This window comes from Macrobrachium rosenbergii, chromosome 5 (genome assembly GCF_040412425.1).
Source record: "Macrobrachium rosenbergii isolate ZJJX-2024 chromosome 5, ASM4041242v1, whole genome shotgun sequence".
Classification (NCBI taxonomy): domain Eukaryota; kingdom Metazoa; phylum Arthropoda; class Malacostraca; order Decapoda; family Palaemonidae; genus Macrobrachium; species Macrobrachium rosenbergii.
This window is the reverse complement of record NC_089745.1, coordinates 46,993,975-47,016,154: the sequence shown is the minus strand read 5'-3', so window position 1 is coordinate 47,016,154 and position 22,180 is coordinate 46,993,975. Positions and strand designations below refer to the sequence as shown.

The 22,180-nt window shown below is 35.5% G+C and overlaps 1 protein-coding gene across 3 annotated transcripts; it reads right to left on the bottom strand.

The window, feature by feature from the left end:
• Positions 1-1,972: 1,972 nt before the first annotated feature.
• On the bottom strand, positions 1,973-20,252 carry LOC136838755 (trypsin-2-like). Of its 3 annotated transcripts, none has more exons than XM_067104225.1 (8): positions 20,097-20,252; positions 16,557-16,680; positions 10,310-10,378; positions 9,085-9,147; positions 7,584-7,729; positions 5,110-5,440; positions 4,375-4,568; positions 1,973-2,440 (listed from the first exon to the last, which is right to left on the bottom strand). In XM_067104225.1, exons 2-8 carry the CDS (start codon positions 16,579-16,581, stop codon positions 2,276-2,278), a joined length of 993 nt encoding a protein of 330 aa, XP_066960326.1. In that variant the 5' UTR covers positions 16,582-16,680; positions 20,097-20,252; the 3' UTR covers positions 1,973-2,275. The 3 variants fall into 3 exon arrangements, with proteins under 3 accessions (XP_066960326.1, XP_066960325.1, XP_066960327.1); XM_067104224.1 differs by lacking the exon at positions 20,097-20,252 and adding an exon at positions 19,880-20,027; XM_067104226.1 differs by lacking the exon at positions 20,097-20,252 and adding an exon at positions 19,987-20,011.
• Positions 20,253-22,180: the final 1,928 nt, after the last annotated feature.

Here is a 22,180-nt window from a genome sequence, read left to right as displayed (position 1 = left end):
ACACACATATATAATGTCACATACACGGGTGATTTGTTATATTCTCCAGTATCGTCTAATATCGAATTCGCTACACCTGTAAACTAATCGCAAAGTATTAGTATAATATTTACTAACCAGTGCAGGCTTCCAAAGAGTCCTTTTACTTGACACTCGAGCAAAGAAACACAACAAGCAGCAGGCGGGGGAATACGGTAGAACAGTATAAATAAAATATGAACACCTATACAAATCAAATTAAAATCAAATCACAAACTATAAAAAAAAAACAGAAAATATGAGAAATTTTGGACAAATGAAGAGGAAACGGAAAGAATTTAAATGAAGACAAATTGAAAGAACAGAAGCCGGTAATCACAACCACAGGAAGAAGTAAGTTTTGGAACCTGGAGCGTGTTAAGTAATATACTGTATTTTGCAGTTATCTTCGTAGAAGGTCAGCAAAAGCAAAGTTCAGTATATCTTAGTTTAACCAGACCACTGAGCTGGTTAACTCCTAGGGCTGGCCCGAAGGATTAGACTTATTTTACGCAGCTATGAACCAGTTGGTTACGTAGCAACGGGACCTACAGCTTATTGTGGAATCCGAACCACATTATAGCGAGAAATGAATTTCAATCACCAGACATAAATTCCTCTAATTCTTCACTGGCCGGCCGGAGAATCGAACGCGGGCCCAGCACAGTGCTAGCCGAGAACGATATCGACCCGTCCAAAGAGGAAGTATACCTTAGTTTAACCAGACCACTGAGCTGGTTAACAGCTCTCCTAGGGCTGGCCCGAAGGATTAGACTTATTTCAAGAACAAGTAAGCAAACACGAGATACAGATTAATAGTTATTTTAACAAAATTCAAACAGCATACTCCAAGAAGCAGCATGCAGCAACAGCGCATCATTAATGCAATGGAAGTAAAAAGGACAATCGGAAGTCATTTCATTCTTTTTCAACACAAAGTTTTGTCAAGATATCGTGCAAAACACCCTGATGGTCTTAGCTCTTCAGCTCCTCATATAAATTATGAGTGAAAATAACTAGCTAGTGTTCCTTATAATGGTAAAAAAATCCTTTTTTGGGGGATCTGGTCTCAGCTCAATTCATTCCATTAAAAAAAAGTTTCTTCATAAATAAATGTTCCTTCAGTCCCAACGTTATTCAGCCAAAAACAAAAATATAAATTTTTTAGGTATAACACTTACGACTTTGTAGTGACAAGCGTATCCAAAAAAGGAGCGAAGAACTAGAGAAGTTAAGAGGGCATTGAGGCTATTACAATTACATATGTGATATATATATATATATATATATATATATATATATATATATATATATATATATATATATATATATGCATATGTAATTGTAATAGCCACAATGCCCTCTTAACTTCCCTAGTTCTTCGCCATTTTTTGGATACGCTTGCTACTACAAAGTCTTAAGATCCAAAAGATTCATAACAAAATGTCTACAAAGATAAGGAAGGGTTAAGCCCATTTATTCATCAAAGAAGTAAATATGTAATTAAGAAGGCCAAAGAGACCATAGAAACAGGACATAGGAAAAGACATGAACAAGCAAGAACTAAAGAAGACAAGGGACAATGGCGGGAACTCGTATCACGTCAAACGTCATGAGTGGAAAATCTGAGCAGATTAATGATAACGATGGAATAACCAAATAAGTACTACCTTTTAACAAAGGACGTACTGTTGCATATCGGTTAAATAATGGTATATTCGACGTGCTTACAATATGCATTTATATAGTGATTATGTGTGCATAATGATTCTTGATCTATCTCAGCAATTAAACCGAAAAAAACTGGGTAAATGGTCTTAATTTACGAGTGCCGTCATAAAAGCGTGCATTACTTCCTTCAGTATATCTGCGCTGCAGGCAATTAAGGCATGCAGGGTTTCGATGACTAACGCGTATAAAGGACGTCAAAAGGAATAAAATAATATTCCGCATCCACATAATCAAATATTTTAATTATACAGTATATATCATGAACCCAAAAAAGTGATTTAAAAAAAAAATGGAGAAGTTAATCCAAGACTTCCCACCTTCTACATCCAGCAAATTAAATTTCCATTAGACGAACCAATATAATAATCGCCTGACTATTGTTCCAAACGTTCCGCACAAACGTTCATCAAGACTTCCGAATAATGTTCCGCGAGGATAACCCCACGTTCCCCTAACTGCTCAAACATTTTGTTTACATGCCCCATAAACCTTCCTCCTTCTCTTATCAACTCCTAGGAATCTAGGACTAGGAACAGTCGTTGTCCTCGTCGATGACTTCGCATATCCATTCTCGCACGGCGTGGATATCCACGTACACGGCAGGATGCCCTGGACGACCGCAGCCGACGGACCAGGAGGATACTCCCCTCAGGTAGCCGAGGGAATCGACTAAAGGTCCTCCCCAGTCTCCCTGGGGTCGAGAGAAAGAAATTAATGGGATTCTGTAAAGATTACGAGAGAGAGAGAGAGAGAGAGAGAGAGAGAGGAAATATTATGACTACGTGCATGAGAGAGAGAGAGAGAGAAGAAATCTTATGACTACGAGTATGATCAAACTACAGATATGACTCATCCACCTGAAGGCAAGAGGAAAACAAACACCCTTCTGTAGCCTAAATAAATACTAAAAGTAAAGATATTAAATAATAATGAAAAAAAAAAGCGAAACCGTTAACAGACGAATTACTTAGAGAAAAATACGAATATACAAGATGTTGGTTTAGAAACCCTTCGATTATTATGTTGGATTAACAGTAATCGCTAGTGAATTTTCATGGATGCCTTTCTGTCTTTATAATAACCGTGCTGGAACTTTGATGAACCGAAGCACCTTCCCATAGTCCTCCGGCTCTGTTAAATCTATTGTATCTCATTCTTTCTGTAAAACTGAAGGGCGTTTCGTGCCAATTATTACAAGATTCAAAAGCCTTAATCTCGATATGTTCATTTTACATGTCTAGCAATATGTCTACTTACTGTTACTAATACTACTATCACAACTACTATTACTACTACTAGTAGTAGTAGTAGTACTATCAAAACAACTACTACTACTGCTGCCATCAAGCCAAGGTTGCCACTCCCCTGGCAACTCGACTGGCCAAAAGGCTCTTCAGAAAAGCTTTTCTTGACAACAGTTCTTGCAGTCCACACATACACAGAGATGCTTATAGGGAAATTTACTCTTTTCAGTGACTTAAATCCATTGTTTTCAATTATTTTCCCTAAATTTTCGCAAAATACTGATTTTTCTCCTTTTCTTTGTGCTTGTCGAAGCACAAATTACTACGACCCTGTCTATCAAAATTACCTCTACTGTCATCTATTACTTTGGACTTTGCTCCGTAAACTGCACGAGTCACTAATTTCCAAAACGTGTGTGTGTGTGTGTGTGTGTGTATGTGTGTGTGCGAACTGTAATTTTCAACTTCATAATTCCTATTCTCTTTCATAGCTCCAAAATTATAGTAAGCACTTGCAATAAACAGAAAGGAAAGATTTTTTTTTTTACACATTTTCATTGGATTAGCATACGTTTGACCAAATTCAGTCTAATCTGCTATACTCATGACCCACAATGATGTCCCAGGATTATGATTCGATTATGAAAAGCTTCAACAAGAAGGACACCGCTTAGAAAATTCTTTTTTTTGGTGGGATCTGGTCTCAGCTCAGCTCATTCAGTTAAAAAAGTTTCTTCATAAATAAATGTTCCTTCAATCCCAACGTTATTCAGCCAAAAACAAAAATATAATTTTTTTAGGTATAACACGCAAGCATATATATATATATATATATATATATATATATATATATATATACATATGTAATTGTAATAGCTACAATGCCCTCCTAGCTTCTCGAATTCTTCGCGCTTCTTTGGATACGCTTGTCACTACAAAGCCTTAAGATCCAAGTGTAAGAAATATAAAGATATTATGATGTTGGTAGTCTTGCACTTGGATCTTAAGGCTTTGTAGTGAGCAAGTATCCAAAAAGGAGAAAGAAATAGAGAAAATTAAGAGGGCATCGTGGCTATTACAATTACATATTACAATCATATATATATATATATATATATATATATATATATATATATATATATATATATATATATATATATATATATATGTAGAATCTACTGGTCACTTTTTTACCAGATACTTATGTAATTGTAATAGCCACGATGCCCTCTTAACTTCTCTATTTCTTCTCCCTTTTTTGGATACGCTTGTCACTACAAAGCCTTAAGATCCAAGTGCAAGAAATATGAAGATATTATGATGTCTGGTAGCGCTACACACAACTACCGAAGAGGGTTTAACATAAACTTCCAGTACTCACATGACAAGGATCGACGCCCCCATAGGTTAGATTTCCGGCGCACATCATGGCGTCGGTGAAGACTCCGTGGTAGAGGGAACGGCAGACGTCCTTTTTGACAATGGGGACGAAAGCCTCATGGACCACATTCACTCCGTAGGGAGCACCGTCGTGGCTCTGAACTGTGCTGCCCCAACCGGCGATGTGGCCGAAGTCTGTAAACAGGAAACTTTGGTTTCATTTTCTTCGTGACAAGGACTTTCTTAAAATTGGAAAGATGCTAAAAAGACGACGACATATCATATAGAGATGTTTAAAGCATCCACCCTGATTAATGGTGGTGAAGGAATCATTTCAAAATGGTTAATGGAAGTTATAACACAAGGGATCCACTCAAAACTGTCCTTTGCCACAGAGAAAAATTAGTCGACTAACAAACACCGATATTTAAAAAAAAAGTTGATGATAGGCGTAAAATTTTAATATCTCCCAGAGACAGGTAACAAGAAACAGTGTCTTGAATTCTGTGAACAATATATATATGTAAGTGCTACACCTTCCAGTATCGGTAGCAGACCAATACTGGAAGGTGTATTTCGTATAATGTGTGATCACTAGGCGTAGACGTCTGTTACGAAACTAATTTCTGACCTTGAAAACACGAATCATCGTTCTTGCCTTTCAGGGAACAAAAAACCTTTATCGTTACAAAACTCATCTAAAAAGATAAAACTTGGCCGTTGCAGTTCCACTTACTCCTTTTACTATGACGAAAGGGCGAGTGCACTACAGGACAGCGACAAGAGCTCCGGGAAGACTCCATCTTCCCTAAAACAGTGGGAGGCAAGTCGGTGGCGCCATCTACATCCGAGTCGGTCTCAATGGTGGGAAACGCTCCTACTGAAGGAGGCAAGGGTAAGGGCTTTACTCTCTTGTTGTATGAAATCAAAGAGGATACCTGGAGAAGGACGACGTCGAATTCACGGGTGTAGTAATTGTACAATGGGTGAACAATCACATCCAGAATGCTTTTCCTCCTCTCCCAAAGCAAGTCGACATCGTCCAGGTTATAGTCACCTACGACTACCTGAAAGATAATAATAACCCTCTATTAAATATGAATGCCTATTACATATCCTCTTGAAGGCCCACGTGTGGGCCTTGTGATTTTTCTTTAATCAGTCTACTTATTTTTTATAACAGTTTCTGATTTTCATATGTTAAAGCTGAATAGTAACAGTTTATTGCAATAAGTTGAAAAAAAAATCAGCTACACAAACACATTTATGTCGTAAAAGTATATTACCAAAAAAATAAAGGGTTAATTACTTGTGAATTCATTTTACTCCTAAACCTTATAGAAAAGCGCAGATGTCTGGAACCAGTTACCCAACAAAATTGAAAAACAGGATTAATAGCCGATATGTTTCACACTAATTCCATTGTTGATTACAAGCGTCCCTGAAGGCTTTCCATTACGGCAACCTAAAGTACCTGAGCTGCCCTCACAGGAATGACAACTGCACTAAATCCTTCAGAGGTGAAGGAATCACCTGATTTATTCTTTGGAAATTAACTGATTCATCTCATTATCTTAGCGCTTCGAGAAATTCCCCCTAGGTGATAGTATTGTAGACAGGTCTTTACTAGAGGTAATTTCGGTAAAGCAAGCATAAACTCAGCTATTTAGATAGATGATAAAACATTTGCGAAACTTGGTTTCTTTCAAGACCCTTTCGTGGAAGCAGGCAAGTCCTGCAATGTTATAGATAAGGTACCTTTAATCTACGTCAAGCGCTGCCTATACCAAAATTTCGAAAACGTAAAATTCGTTCAAAATAATCCTGCTGCACGTAAGCAACATCATTGTCTAAAGAGACGATCATAGTCATTGTCAACTTCATGTACGGAAAACAAAGAACAACCATAGTTCAGTGATCGACCTCGATATTACAAAAATGTCAAATGGAAAACACGCACACATATACACGCTAACCTATTTTTCGACAATGGTTCGGTATTCAAAACGATTGAAAAAAAAAGGTTACACGTATTCAGAGATCCGATTGCCTGTGAACCATTTATTGTGAGATGATCCTTGGTTCCCAGGTGTTGAACCACTGGTTCCCTCCCTCTTTTCCACCACCAACATCCCCCTACCTCCAAAAATTTAAAAAGGAATAAAAAAAAAGAAGAGAAGGAAAAAAGGGAACGTATCACAGAACAGGATATTGACGCTTTTGCATCACAATGCACAAAGGGGCAAGGGCACAATGCATTCGTGGCTTTAGCGCGACAAAAATACAAATCCTGGCCAACGCAGGTGCTCCCGCGGAAAACGCAGGCATGGCTTAACATGGCATGGAAATAAACCACAATGTATTTGTCTGAACTGCTGTTTCATGCAAAAACACTGCTGCACAGAATTTTTTTTTCTTTTTTGTTTAGAGCACGTAGATCCGGGGTAAATGGTCTCAACGGTTATATTTATATTTATAAAAGATAAAAGTATCACAAGATAAAATTAATGAATACTCACTGGGGCAAAGCGGAAAGGGGGTTGTGCTGAGAAATGTTCTTTTTATCGTTCGTAAAACTGATTTTGAAAAAAGGAACATATCCTTTGGCTTTAACATGTAATTGTTTCCCCTCTCTCTCTCTCTCTCTATTGAAATATAAATCTCGCAGCATAAAGCAGCTTTCCGTGAAAGAAGAACACCTTCAAAAACAAATTCATGCATCTATCATCGTTCAGTATCAGTAATATTAATATACTTTTTTCTATAAGTACGCCTTTTTCTCTAAACAGGGAAGCACATCGGCTTTATACATCGTGTATTTATATTTATATTTTTCTTTATTTTGTTTTATCTCCATTAATATTTGTTTCTGTTTTCAGTACTGTCTTTATTTTTTATTTCTAATATTTTTAATTTTTAGCATTTTTACTATTCTTCTTATTGTATTTTCACTTTTCTTCTTCGTCTTGGTTACTATTATTATTATTATTATTATTATTATTATTATTATTATTATTATTATTATTATTATTATTATTCTAGACGTAGGTAAACAAATTCTTCAAAAAGGAACAAGGATTCCTAAGGAATAAATATATGTATATATATAATACATATATATATGTGTATACATATACTGTATACATACATATGTATATATACACATATATATCAGTGTACCTACAACTTCTTTTTTTATCATCTCTTCACCTCAATATCCTGAAAGGGGTCATCATATCCTTGAATGCAATGGGCCGCCGTCAGAACCCACCGGTGGTTGAGGATCGTGCCCCCACAGAAATGAACTGGCTGTGAAAATCTGACATCCTTCAAGGAAACCAGCCAAGGAGTCGAACCTGAAGATACAAAATACATAAATACATTAACTAATTAATTAAGTGATTACAAAGGAATACAAACTTTAAACACAGTTTCGTATGATGGCAATTTATTAAGTGCATGTATATTGTCAATAAGCTGTAGGTCCCGTTGCTAAGTAACCAATTGGTTCTTAGCCGCGTAAAATAAGTCTAATCCTTCGGGCCAGCCCTAGCAGAGCTGTTAATCAGCTCAGTGGTCTGGTAAAACTAAGTTACGCTTAACTTTATATAAAAATAAAAACACTAAATTCCTAAGTGTTAAAATTTTGTAGAGGAATACAGTATTACGATTCCAAGCAGTGGAGTACAAGAACATTCTCTCCACTAAGCTTAGGAGTCTGATAATTACTTACGCTCCTCCATATCAAGGTTTAATAACTACTGAATGCAGTTAACGCATCTCTTAGCAAAATACAGGCAATGTCTCTTCAACTTAAACCAGAGGCGTTCAAGAAGTGTGAAGTGAAACGTGATTTTCATATAAATAAAAATAATGATATTTTACAAAAATCCTGACAAGTGGTTCCTTAGCGTATATATATGTATGTGTATATATGTAACTTAAGATAGTCAAAGACATAAATGAAAACGTGAGTAAAGGTACGACTTAAAATGTAACAGTCACCCAGAAAATTGTTTTTTTTTCTACGCAAACAGTCTGTGTTACACAGAAAAAACTATTTTGAGGGTACTCATTGTTTAACTATCCCACTACCTTTAGCAAGAAAATGAAGAGCAACAAAATGTACTTGAATACGACTGATATGAGGCAACTGCAAAATCATGAACACTAGCTAACTGTTTCCTTTGAATGTTTACGAGGGTTAAATCCTGCAACCTCATAAACATGACATAAATCTAATTATTATTATTATTAATAACCCAAATCAGGCCATTCATTGAGTCGAAATTATTATTAAATAACGATTGAAATTCTAAAAATGCATAATTTTAGTTCCGATGGCGAACTGCTTATAGTATACTGTTATAATTATTCAGACAATGAACCCTATTCATATAGAACAGGCCTACTACGTTAGCGACAAACTGGATGTTGAATGTATTTAACATGACGATGTAAAGGCAAGTCGTAGGTAAACCGAACACTCTCTCTTTTCAATAAGTAGACGAAATTCACGTATTGCAGACTCTCACTGAAAGTTGTAATACAAGCAAAATTTCATGAAATGCCTTCATTTCTAGCACCAATAATCCAATAAGTTGAATTCGAAATGAGTGAGACACTCTTCTCTTAAAGACCTGCATTACTTTATTGCTCTAGTTCAATTAATTACGAAGGGTACATAATCAAATATTACAAATGCCTTTACCAGGTGCTGCTATAGTTCCTCCAATGATGCTGGTGATCGCCTCCTCAATGTCCTCCAAGCTAACTGGAAATAAAACATAAATCATTTCATATATATATATATATATATATATATATATATATATATATATATATATATATATATATAAATATATAATATATATATATATACACACATATATGTGTATATATATATATATGCGTGTATGTACATTAAATGTATATATGCATGCATGCAGTATATACACCCATTTTTCTGCAACGTAAATTAAAACATGGGAAATGTATGATTGTGAAGTGTGTAAATTAAACTATAATGAAAATTGAACGTTGAAATATTAACTTTCAGTTTCGAGCAACTTAATTGCTTAATATGACAGATTTATTTCTTGATACGATCTAGATTTATTCTCTAATTTATATATATATATATATATATATATATATATATATATATATATATATATATATATATATATATACAGTATATATACTTATATATATACAGTACATACATATGTATATATACATATACATACACACATATATACAGTATACATATATATATACAATATATATATATATATATATATATATATATATATATATATATATATATATATATATATATATGGAATCAATCTAGATCGTATCAATAAATAAATAAATCACATTAAGCAATTAAGTTTATCGAAACTGAAAGTTTATTTCAACGTTAAAATTCCATTATAGTTTCATTTGCATACTTCACAATCATACCATTTCCCACATACTAATTTATAGTGCAGAAAAATGGGTGTATATATTGTATTTATACATGCACATATGCATTTAATGTGCATAAACGCATAAATAACCTATTTTCAAATGCTCTACGTGACTCGGAAAGCTACTACTTATGACTACCATCGTCACTACGCATTTAGAAACAAATAAGAAATAAATAAAAATGAAATTTATTGCATAGTTCTAATACGCCCAGGAAAGACTTATAGAGCCCCGAGATGAAAGCGCATCAGGGGAAATGGGATGTTGATAAAAACCAATTCGAAAGCGTTGAAACGCTGGTGCTGAATGCCATAAATTATAATGAAATCTTGTCTGGGCTCTCGCACCACCAAATGTTATTATCTGGCTGACCATCCCTGAGGAAACACTTTCTCTCTCTCTCTCTCTCTCTCTCTCTCTCTCTCTCTCAGCCTTGACTTATAGAAAGGTTATCTCACATGATAGTCCATCCGAAGTCCCTCTCTGCGATAACAGCAAAATGGAGACTGCCAAGACGCAGAAAATATCTGGAAAAAAGTAAAACGAAATAAAAAAAAAAGAAGGAAAGATGAACCAAATTCACGTTTAAACTCATTCTCAAGATAAGACGGAAATTAAGGCATACGTATTGGAAAAGACAATACTAAAAGAAGTTGTTTGCCCATGATGACTAGCGTATGTATTTTAAAAAGACACAAATACAAACATAGGCAGACAAACTAGAATATACGGTACCATCATTTCTGGAGAAAGACTGAGATCAAATGAGAATGCTTCTTGGGGAAGTCTGCATCTATGCCTAGCTGGGTCTGGAGAATATGAAAGGGTGGTTGTCCTAGGAGATTTAAATGAAAAAAAGTGGGTAATAAGGAGAGATGGCGTTTTTGGTAAGTACGGGGTATTTATTAGCTGTTTAGAAAGGAGCTTAATTATTGGAAATACAGATAAAAAAATTAACTGTGAGGCTGCTGAAAAAGAATAAACTTGAAGGAAAAGAATAAGAAAAGGGCTCACACAAATACTCTGAAATTTTCTCATCTGTTTAAGGAAGAATATCCATAAGCATTTTTGGGAAAGAGAAAAAATTGTGGAAGGGAGTTTGTTAGATTATGTGTTAGTGCAGAAGAAATGGAAAAATAAGTTAATGGATGTAATGGTGAGAACCGAGTAGGTAGAGATATACCTGAGCATTGTTTGGTTGAAGCAAGAGTCAAAACAGGCATTAGCCTGAAATTAAGAGCAAAGGGTGAAAGTAATTACAAAAGTAATTACAAGTGAGCTTTATTAGAGGGTATGAGACGTACATTTAAACAGAAAAGAGATGAAATATGGGCTGGGGTTAAGGGCATGGGGTGGAATAAGTAGAAGAGGAGTCTGCTAAAATCCTTGATATGGTCCCATGGTCAGGAGGGAATTTTTGTGGGTTTAGGAAAGTATGAAGAGGAAATAAAAACAGTGAATGAAGGGAAGAGGAGTTAAAATCAGCAAATGAAGAGATGAGGAAATGAGAAATTTAGGAAAAAAAAGAAAAATTACTATTCTGAGATGGAATCACATGCCACGAGAAGATCGTCTACAGGTATACAAGAGGAAGAGGGAGATGAAGAAGACAAATTATCAATATAGAGGAAAGAAGGTTAGCAAGAAATTTACGGATAATAAGGTGTTCTAAAATAAATTAAATGAAGACAAAATGGTTATTAAACACAACAGGCTCTCAGAATAAGAGAGAGATGCAAATGGAGAGATGATGTTTGAAGTTAATGGAATCTTGGTACGAAGGAGTGAGATTTCGAGGATTTGTTGACTTTAAAGGGCAGACAAGAGGGAGAAATGAATGACGCAAGAGTAGAAAGGGTTAATGTAGTTTTGGAAATGTTAATGGATATGATTGCTGAGGAGGTGGTGGACAATTAAGAATCTGGACACTGAGAAGACACCAGGAGTAAGATCTTCCTCCCTACTTCTCATTATTAGTTGTACGTGGAATCTTAAACCTATCGTATCCCCTGATGGAATTGATGCGTTATTTAGAGAGAGAGAGAGAGAGAGAGAGAGAGAGAGAGAGAGAGAAGTTAAGTATGCCTAAGTTTTACCAGACCACTGAGCTAATTAACAGCTCTCCTAGGGCTACCCCGAAGGATTAGACTTGTTTTACGTGGCTAAGAACCAATTGGTTACTTAGCAACGGGACCTACAGTTTATTGTGGAATCCGAACCAGATTATAGCGAGAAATGAATTTCTATCACCAGAAATAAATTCAGAGAGAGAGAGACGGCGGGGGGGGGGGGGCATAAAAGAAACGAAAATTGCCGTGGGAGAGTATCGCCACGGTGCGTGATATATCCGAGAGCAAACAGGAAATTTATGGCCGCCAGACGTTCTCTGTTTTTCTTCAATGAATTTCCTGATTACTTTCAAACGAGCAAATATTTTCCTGCAACAAGTTTTCCTCTTTTTCCTTGTTACTTTTTCCTCTGATCCTTCTCAGACGGATGGAGGTTGACGAAGGTGGGAAATGAACGAGGAAATCAAAATGAAATTCCGACCGAGAAATTTTTTGAGAGGATAAATCCTGTGTCCATCTGGGGTACGGTCTTGCCGTGACGTGTATTTATAGCAAAGTAAGAAAATGAACGTATGTTATATATACACATTTCTTTCTGGAAATCTGGAAGCGGTGAAATACCCTTAGAGAACGAATGGTTAGAATGAGTTCGATTTTGTCTCATTTTAAAAAATAAAAAAAAAGATTATACTTGATACTATTTGTCATACCTTGTAAAATAATATGATACATATGTGAAATTACTTTTGGTTATATTAAAGAAAGTCGACGGGAAGGGCAAAACACTGCTCTGGGAAGACAGGGAGTAAAAATGGAGCAGGAAAAGATTCAGGCCTTCTCACAAGGGACTTTAATAGCCAGCCTCTTGATAGAAGGGATGTTGATAACACTCGGAAAAGGTGGAAGGAAACATTCACCGGATCCTGCAAAAAGACAAATAAATACAATCTCCAAAGAACGACCTTATGATGATGTTGAGCTCCTGTCAGTGTTAAATAATGCTTTGTATGAAAAGGAAAGTTGGGTGATGCAGTGTCTGTCTATGTTGACTTTCAACGGATCGCAATAAATATGTGATGCTAAGAACTAAGACGAACTTGATATGGCAACCAATTCGCATGCACACCATGAGCACCAAATGCTTGATGGAGCCATTCAATAATAATAATAATAATAATAATAATAATAATAATAATAATTATTATTATTATTATTATTATTATTATTATTATTATTATTATTATTATTATTATTATTACTGAGAAGATAACCCTTATTCATATGGAACAAGCCTACTGGGGCCACTGACTTTCAAGTTTCCAAAGAATATGGTGTTCATTCGAAAGAGGTTCCAGAAGATACTGTAATAGGGAATACAGAAAGAAGAGATTAGTTATTAAAAAAAATAGATAAATTAACAAACTGATGAATAATTAGATAAAAATATAAGTAAATCAGTAAAATACAAGGTGAATTATTTTAGGGTAGTAATGCAGTGCACCTACTCTTGAACTTCAGAGGTTCTAATTGCACAAAGTCCTCAGGGAGAATGTTCTACCTTCCAACGCTGTGAGGAATAATGTTAGAAATGAAAAAGAACCTTTTGTAATTCTCTCTCTCTCTCTCTCTCTCTCTCTCTCTCTCTCTCTCTCTCTCTCTCTCTTAAGCACAGCAGACCAAATGCAGAGCCCAGAGAATGAAGAATGTCCATCACGCGCACGAAAATAAAAATTCTATGCAATGAATAACAGTGGCGACCGCGGATCTAAATGTATTCCGCGCACAGCCCTTATGAATCCCTCATGCATAAGTGACATATTCCTGGAAGATAAAAACGAATTGGTCGAGTGAAATGGCAGTGGGCGAGAAACTTTCTTTCCCTTGCAGGTCATGGGATGGGGGGGGGGGCAATTTAAAGGAAGAATTTAATTTACGTTTTTTCTAAGATTAAAATGGCCATGTAGCTGAAGTAAGGACTTCAGATACTAAAACAGAAAAAAGATAAACAATGACAACAACATAATCATTACTAATGTTACACATTAGCTTGTTTTATAAACGCACATATGTACGCACATAAGGTACACAGACGAACAGTTACAAGATGCCTCACCAATAAAATACCGTTTGTTTCATGCGTTAGACTATGCTAATCAATTTACTGCGCTATTGCCTTCTGATATAGACATCTTTTTCATAAGTCATCGAGAGAATGAAAAGCAAAGGTGACCAACCCTTTAACCCTCCATATAAGAGCTATATAGATTACTTGTTTACGTCGTGCATTATGACTATGATGTTGCAGAATGATATCATGATTATGACGTTGCAAAACTATGTCACAGGAGGGATGAGCGAGAACCATAAGTCACAGAGGGTTGTTCAAATTCCTGTTGGAAGAAAAGGTATTTCTTTGTGTAACATGTTAGAACTCTCAAGATTTATTACTATTTTATAACGTCAAAAAGCTATGCCATACATGAGAGAGAGAGAGAGAGAGAGAGAGAGAGAGAGAGAGAGAGAGAGAGAGAGAGAGAGAGGATGGAATATAAAATTTAGGCCAAAGGCCAAGCGTTGGGTCCTATGAGATCACTCAGCGTTGAAAGGAAAGTTGAGAGTAGAAAGGTTTAAAAGGTGTAACAGGAGGAAAACCTCGCAGTTGCACTATGAAACAATTGTTAGGAGAGGGTGGAAAGTAAGATGTAAGAAAGAGAATGTGAACGGAGGTACAGTAAAAGGACTGAGATGGGTTGCAGCTACTATCCATTTCAGGGACAGTGAGTCATCATTTTTCAAAAATATCTTTCAAACTAATTATTTGCTCGAAATGGTACTTCGACACAGTGTACAAGACACCCTGCGCTAATTTTTGGTAACACAGAGCATTGTCAAATAGTTTTAGTTAAGGCGTTTACTCTTGACTTACTTGGTGTTGCCAAGCATCGCCAAATTATGCATTCGAACGTCCTTTATCCCCATTCCGTCCCTCCCTCTCCCTTCCCCTCCTCATACCTCCCTAAACCCACTTTCCTACCCTCCCCATCTCCGGCCCCCTTTCCTGTCTGTGGGGGATAGCGGACGTTCGAGTGCGCAGAGCAGTCCTGCTGACTCACGCCACTTTGCCTTTAAAAGTCAAGAGGAAACGCCTTAACTAACACCATTTGACAAACCACTATATTACCCTAAATTAGCGGGAGGTGTCTGAACACTATGTCAAAGTACCCCTTCGATCAGATAATCAGTTTGAAAAATATTTGAGAAAAAGGATGACTCACGGTCCCTGAAATGGATAATAGGGGCCGAAGGGACGCTGGAAAGAACCTTGGGTAATGCCTACAGTGCACGAGTGAGGTACACTGGCGGCACTATCACTCTACGGAGGTTACCCTGTACGTAACCCTTAATGTCAGAAAACCATGAGTTTTAAAGGGTTGTACGACTCAAAATGGAGAGATGATCGTATGATTATACATTAAATTAAATAATGACGTCACACAGGTAAAAGTAACATATTTTGTGACACTCATGAGAGAACATCGTAAGTCACTAGGGAATGCTTGACTCTACAATGAAAAGATTTACTACTACGTGTATTGGACTGGTTATGCAAAATCATGACGCAACTATGATGTCATTATGGCTTAACAAACTGTCCATGAAAACGTTAAGAGGTATTTAATCACCAATCATCCCTTCTTAGGCTCTCAATAAAATGTCAAATTAAAAACCAAAAACCAGTAAATTTGTTGGCCACTATCTAGCCGTTTTAAATTTACCTTCATTATCACCTGAAAACAATCAGTCATTATCAGATTTTGAGTTCAGAGGCAAACACTCATTTTACCCTATGTTACTCAGCGCTAAATAAACATTGTCCAACATTTTCTGGAAAAATCACTTTCCTGGTTAGTTTTCTGTAAAAGAAAACTACTGACATGGCTATTTGTCTGTCCGTCTGCACTTTTTCTGTCCGCCTTCAGATCTTAAAAACTACGGAGGCTAGAGGGCTGCGAACTGGTATGTTGATCATCCACCCTCCAATCATCAAACATACCAAACTGCAACCCTCTGGCCTCAGTAGTTTTTATTTTAAGTTTAAAGTTGGCCATAATCCAACATGGGTGCCACAACACAGGCAACCACCGGACCGTGGCTGAGTTTCATGGGCCGCGGCTAAGAATTTCATGGGCCCTGGCAGAGGTCGCCACCGGACTATGGCTGAGTGTCATGGGCCGCGGCGGTACAGAAAACTCGATTGCCCCGAAGAAACTTCAGCGCATTTTTTACTAGTTTTATACAGATCTGCAACACCTGATGGTCTGACTTTCATTAAGGTCACCGGAAATTAAACTCGTGGACCTTTTCAACAGGAAAGTAAACACATTTTATGAGAAGCTATTCAAACAATAAGTCACATCAGATGAATGTTTCTTTTAGCAGACTCAATTTGCCTGTTATTTATCTCCCCTGCTCTATGGGGGAAGATATATAACAGGTAAATTTAGTGAGGCAATCACAATAAACAAAGAGAGGAGACGGTAGTATCTGTCATTAAATATACCCCTATTTATTTTTATTTTGGGGTTTTCATAGATATACATGTATGTCGTAGCATTAAAAATCAATGAAAACTTACGGTGATATGATGCTGATGTCAACATTCTTATTCGTCAGTTTGACAACCGATTGTATACTTCACGGAGCGTCTTCTTGTTACTAAAAATTTGACCTCATACTTCCAAAGGGGTCTGTTTCATTATCTGAAAAATAAAAAAAGGAAATAAGAATATACTGAGAGAGAGAGAGAGAGAGAGAGAGAGAGAGAGAGAGAGAGAGAGAGAGAGAGAGAGAGAAATCTGAACGTAAGATTAAAATATACATGACCTTTAGAGGCTTCGAGGAGCCAATTCGGATCAAAGGAAACTTGGTTTGTTGTGTGTTTACGTACGTCTGTAAGCAATAGTGCAAGTGCCAGAAGGCACACATCCTTATATATAAACGTTTGAGTAATAATAATAATAATAATAATAATAATAATAATAATAATAATAATAATAATGGTGAAGAAATCCACAATTAAACAATTGTGAGTTTCTTCACCATTCTAGTGACTCATGCCATCATGAGATTTTTACGAATAATAATAATAATAATAATAATAATAATAATAATAATAATAATAATAATAATGGCACTCAGTAGCAAGCATTATCACCCCTAAACTAAGGGAATTTGTAGCCAGATATAAACAAACGAAACTGAAGTAATTCAGATAACTCCACTCTCATAATATTTTGATGTCTACATAGTATTGGACTAGGAAAAGCCAAGCCAAGCAGGACCTGAGGTTGATTAATCTTCTTGTATTTATTTTGCTCTGGTACGGCTCTCGGCACAGCAGTGACACAGTGGGCTCTTTGGAACTTCCTTGGCCCAGCATGGTACGTTTGAGAGATCAGTTTCAAAACTATATTCATTAACGATTTTGTGTCATTTCTATCGAGAGATTTTCTATAAAGTAGCTTCAATTTCAAAATAAGAAATGTTTTCCCATGGGCCATATAGTGAAATAAATTGTCTATTTGATTTCGAAATGATGAAATTTGTCCCATGAAAACGGCTCTACGACCTTGAATATAGGTCAAGGTCCCTGAGTAAGATTCACTACCTGTCCAATACGATTAAAACCTGGCTACAATAATAATAATAATAATAATAATAATAATAATAATAATAATAATAATAATAATAATGGTGAAGAAATCCACAATGGTGTAATTGTAAACATATATTGCAAATATATACAATTAAACGATTGTGGATTTCTTTATCATTCTAGTGACTCATGCCATTATGAGATTTTTATGAATAATAATAATAATAATAATAATAATAATAATAATAATAATAAACACTTCAAAATGAGGACTTTCCACCATGTGGATTAGGTGCAAGAAATATATACAAAATAAATGATATTTAAATTAATATGAAATCCACTTCGCTGAGTCATTCGATCAGGGCCATCACTAAGCGGGTTTCCTTCCATTGCGCTTAGCAAGCAAAATGATGTTGCCGCATCCCCACAAGCAACGAATCAATCAAGAGAGAGAGAGAGAGAGAGAGAGAGAGAGAGAGAGAGAGAGAGAGAGAGAGAGAAACGTTATGTCCTTCAAAGCCATGCTTCACTTCGCCGTGTAGAACGTGGTGAAATTATTAATCACTGTAGTGCAAGAAATATAGCTCGATGCGTGTGTGTGTGTGTGTGTGTATGTGAGAGAGAGAGAGAGAGAGAGAGAGAGAGAGAGAGAGAGAGAGAGAGAGAGAGAGAGAGCAGATAAATAAGATAAATAAAGTAAAACTGGGGAATTACCGATGGGTGGTCAGCTGGATCGAAATGAGAGAGAGAGAGAGAGAGAGAGAGAGAGAGAGAGAGAGAGAGAGAGAGAGAGAGAGAGTTAATGCTCGTTGTAATTAAGTGCAGTAACGTTATCCCAAGACCTAATCTCGTTAGAGCAAGATAACCTCTGCAAGGTTATCCCCCCACCAGAGGAATGCAATGAGAAAATGTGCAAGGGTATATACTTACATTACATATATATGTATGTATGTATATACGTGTGTGTATGTATGTATGTATATATATACAGTATAATAAATACAAGCAGAAAATTAACTATAGGGAATGTACTACAGATCATGAACTACATAAAAAACAAAATATTTACTAAAAGAAAATTCAAAACGGAATTTGAACTATATTAACTATAGTAGTTACAGGAATGATCGTAATTATCGTAATAACAGAAACTTTAGGTAAATGAACTATAGATAATGAAGTGTAAAAAAAAACAAAAAATATACAAGAAAATTAAAAACGGAATTTGAACTATATTAACAATCGTAACTATAGGAATAATCGTAGCTGCAGCAATTAAAGAAACTGTAAAAATTAATCACACTAATAAAAAAAGGATAATTAACTCGAGAAAATGTCGAACAGACAGTAAAGATCTTCCTCTCAATTTCCCTCCAGCGTTATGAAACGACCCTCACGGACCGAGACGCCATCTTTGAGAACCCAGAGCACACTGAATCCCGACTCATCTTCCTCCTTCCAATTTCACGGTCGAAAGCAAAACATGCGACTGTATTGTTTCTCGAAAAAGATAAAAAATAGAAATAAAAAGAGGAGTCATTTTCGGGGAAGTGTTGCTTCTTACGGGGAGTAACCCCAAACAAAGCGCGCTTCTCGGGAAGAGAAATTCTGGGTGGTGATTCTCAGTACGTCTACGTCATACGTACACACATATATATATATATATATATATATATATATATATATATATATATATATATATATATATATATATATATATAATGTATATATATCTTTGAATGTCAGTTTTTAAGCACGTACGCACATAAGCGCGCACACGAGCGAGCGCTTACACACACATATATATATGTATGTATATGTATATACATATATATATATTATATGTATGTATGTGTATACAAACGCACAAAGATAATATATATATATATATATATATATATATATATATATATATATATATATATATAAGCACTGATCTATACACAATAATATATATTTATATATATATATATATATATATATATATATATATATATATATATATATATATATATATATATATATATATATATATATAGCCTATATCTATATAAATGCATAGATGTATACACAATAATATATATTTACATTTATATATATATATATATATATATATATATATATATATATATATATATATGTATATATATATAAAGTGTGTTCATGTAGCCTATATTTTATATACCCTCTCTTTATAACGGAAGCTCCAAATAACAATTGAGTACAACTCCGAACAACTGGAGATTCTGCATTAAAAGTATTCCCTAAGCCATACACTTTCAGCAACTCATTAACACCACCTTGACAAGAAACAACTTCAAATCAGGTCCCAAATTTCCATTTAAATTTGACGATTCGTTCTCTCTCCAGGCGCAGAGTTCACTAATGACAGATACACCTAACGCACAGCTTTCTCCTTGAGAAGTGAGCCGGGTTCCTGGGAGCTATGAGAAGTTACCGAGAGGTGTAATGTTTGGTAAGAGTACCGATGGACTTCGGGCTGTACGATGAACTCACCTGCGTCACCGAACGCCGAGATACGTCGCGAAGATCTGCGTTCCGTTATTGAAAACGATACTATTCACCTGAGGTCAACCCTGAGTCTAAGGGAACTAGATTGTGACGGTGAGAGCTGCATGACGTCAGCGCATGCTGAATTTGGTCATGAGAATTTATTCCGATCTGCTGTTTCTAACGGAGGTAGGAAACGGCAGTGCTGGATCTGACAGATAATTTGATGAGCTTAAATGTCTCCCTACATATTTTGAGCTATAATTAAAAAAAAAAAAGATAGCGATCTGATAATACTTCAGTGAGTGAAAAAAATTCCACGTGCATAAACTTACCAAAGAATTACTGTAAAATTACAAGTAAAACAATAAAATTCACCGCTGGCTCAAATGGCATTAATAGTGGGTATCAGGGGTAATGGCAACGATAACAGAATTCTCAACACCACAGGTAGTTACAAACCGCTCCCATCTGCTTTCTTTATCGCATATGCAACGTTTTTATTTTGAAAATACTAAAAGAAATAAAACGTGTAGGACAATATCATGTGGCGCTGCCACGAGATAATGATTTTTAAAAAAAATCAAGCGAAAACACCAAACAAGAAAAAAACATTATCTCTTCCGTGCAAGGAATGAACAACAACAAAGCGGAACCCAGACGTTTTTTTTTAAGAAAAGAGACGAATGTTCGGCGGAACAAGCGAACAAAAACCCGAACATGTGATGAAGATCTCACGGGGTGAAGTGTTCGGAGATAAGCAAGCTCCTCTTCTTCTTCCTCTTCTGCAAGGGGAGAGATGGATACCGGGTCATTATGAAGACCGGGGGGGCGGTAGATGATTTCTCGAAGGAAAAGTTCTGGCAATTTCTAGAAAGGATCTGAGACGGAAATGATACAAGGAGTGCTTGTAGCAATAATGTAGATTAAATGTACTTGTTTACTCATTTCGATGAAATAACAAAAACGCAGTAAACTATCAAATTGATTACTGAAAGAATCGAACATCAATAAGTGTAGGTCTTTCTCCTCTAGATCGAGAACGGGATATGCTGTACATCAGGTCCACAATAAAATTCAGTGATGAATTATGTTGCTTTTATGAAATCAACATAATTCACCACCGAATATTATTGTGGACCTGATATACACCAATAACTGTCTCGGCCAGAAAAACAATAGTATATTCAAGTTGACCTGTGCTCTGTAGCACTAACCGTTAGTCTGGAAAAGATACTTTTTTTTACTTCAACAAACACAATATCAAATGAATTTTTTACAGAGAGAGAGAGAGAGAGAGAGAGAGAGAGAGAGAGAGAGAGAGAGAGAGGGTGGCACCAGAAAGATAGAGAACCTAAATTTCTCAGTACGTCTAAGGATAAGGTTTCCCGATCACTCACCAAGCATGAAATGAAACTCACTTTCTAAAGACTTAGGAACGTAAAATCCAGTCGTCTGCGTGTAAAAATTCAACTATTTTCGTTTTTAAAATCTTTAATAATACTTAAGACCTGAACAGAAATTCTAATAAACATAACGAAGAAAATGCACAAACATGTGTTGTTTGCGACGTAAACACTAATGACAACAAAGACTTTCAGTAGTACAGGAAAATCTCCCCTCTCTCTCTCTCTCTCTCTCTCTCTCTCTCTCTCTCTCTATATATATATATATATATATATATATATATATATATATATATATATATATATATATATATATATATATATATATATATATATTGTGTGTGTATGTATATATATATAAGTATATATACATACATATATCTGCAAATACGTGTATATATATGTATGTATATATATATATATATATATATATATATATATATATATATATATATATATATATATATATATATATATATATATATATATATATATATATATATATATATATATATATAGTTGATGTTATGACAGGAAACCTGGCTAGAACAAAAGAGAAAATACACGATAATTTTAGTTGGAGGAAGGGTTCAAAATGTAGTAATAAATGTAATAGGCAAGTGAGGAAAGTATATAGGGCGAAGATGGATGAAAAAGACTGTAAAAAGGATGGAGTCACTAAAT

What these genes read in the sequence shown, in the direction of transcription:
- LOC136838755 (XM_067104225.1), bottom strand. Translation starts at nt 16,581, where the DNA reads ATGTTGACATCAGCATCATATCACC. An exon ending in GACTTCGGATGGACTATCAT is followed by an intron (nt 9,148 to 10,309) that starts GTGAGATAACCT and finishes TTTTATTTCCAG; the next exon opens with TTAGCTTGGAGGACATTGAG. An exon ending in GGGGCGTCGATCCTTGTCAT is followed by an intron (nt 2,441 to 4,374) that starts GTGAGTACTGGA and finishes TCTCGACCCCAG; the next exon opens with GGAGACTGGGGAGGACCTTT.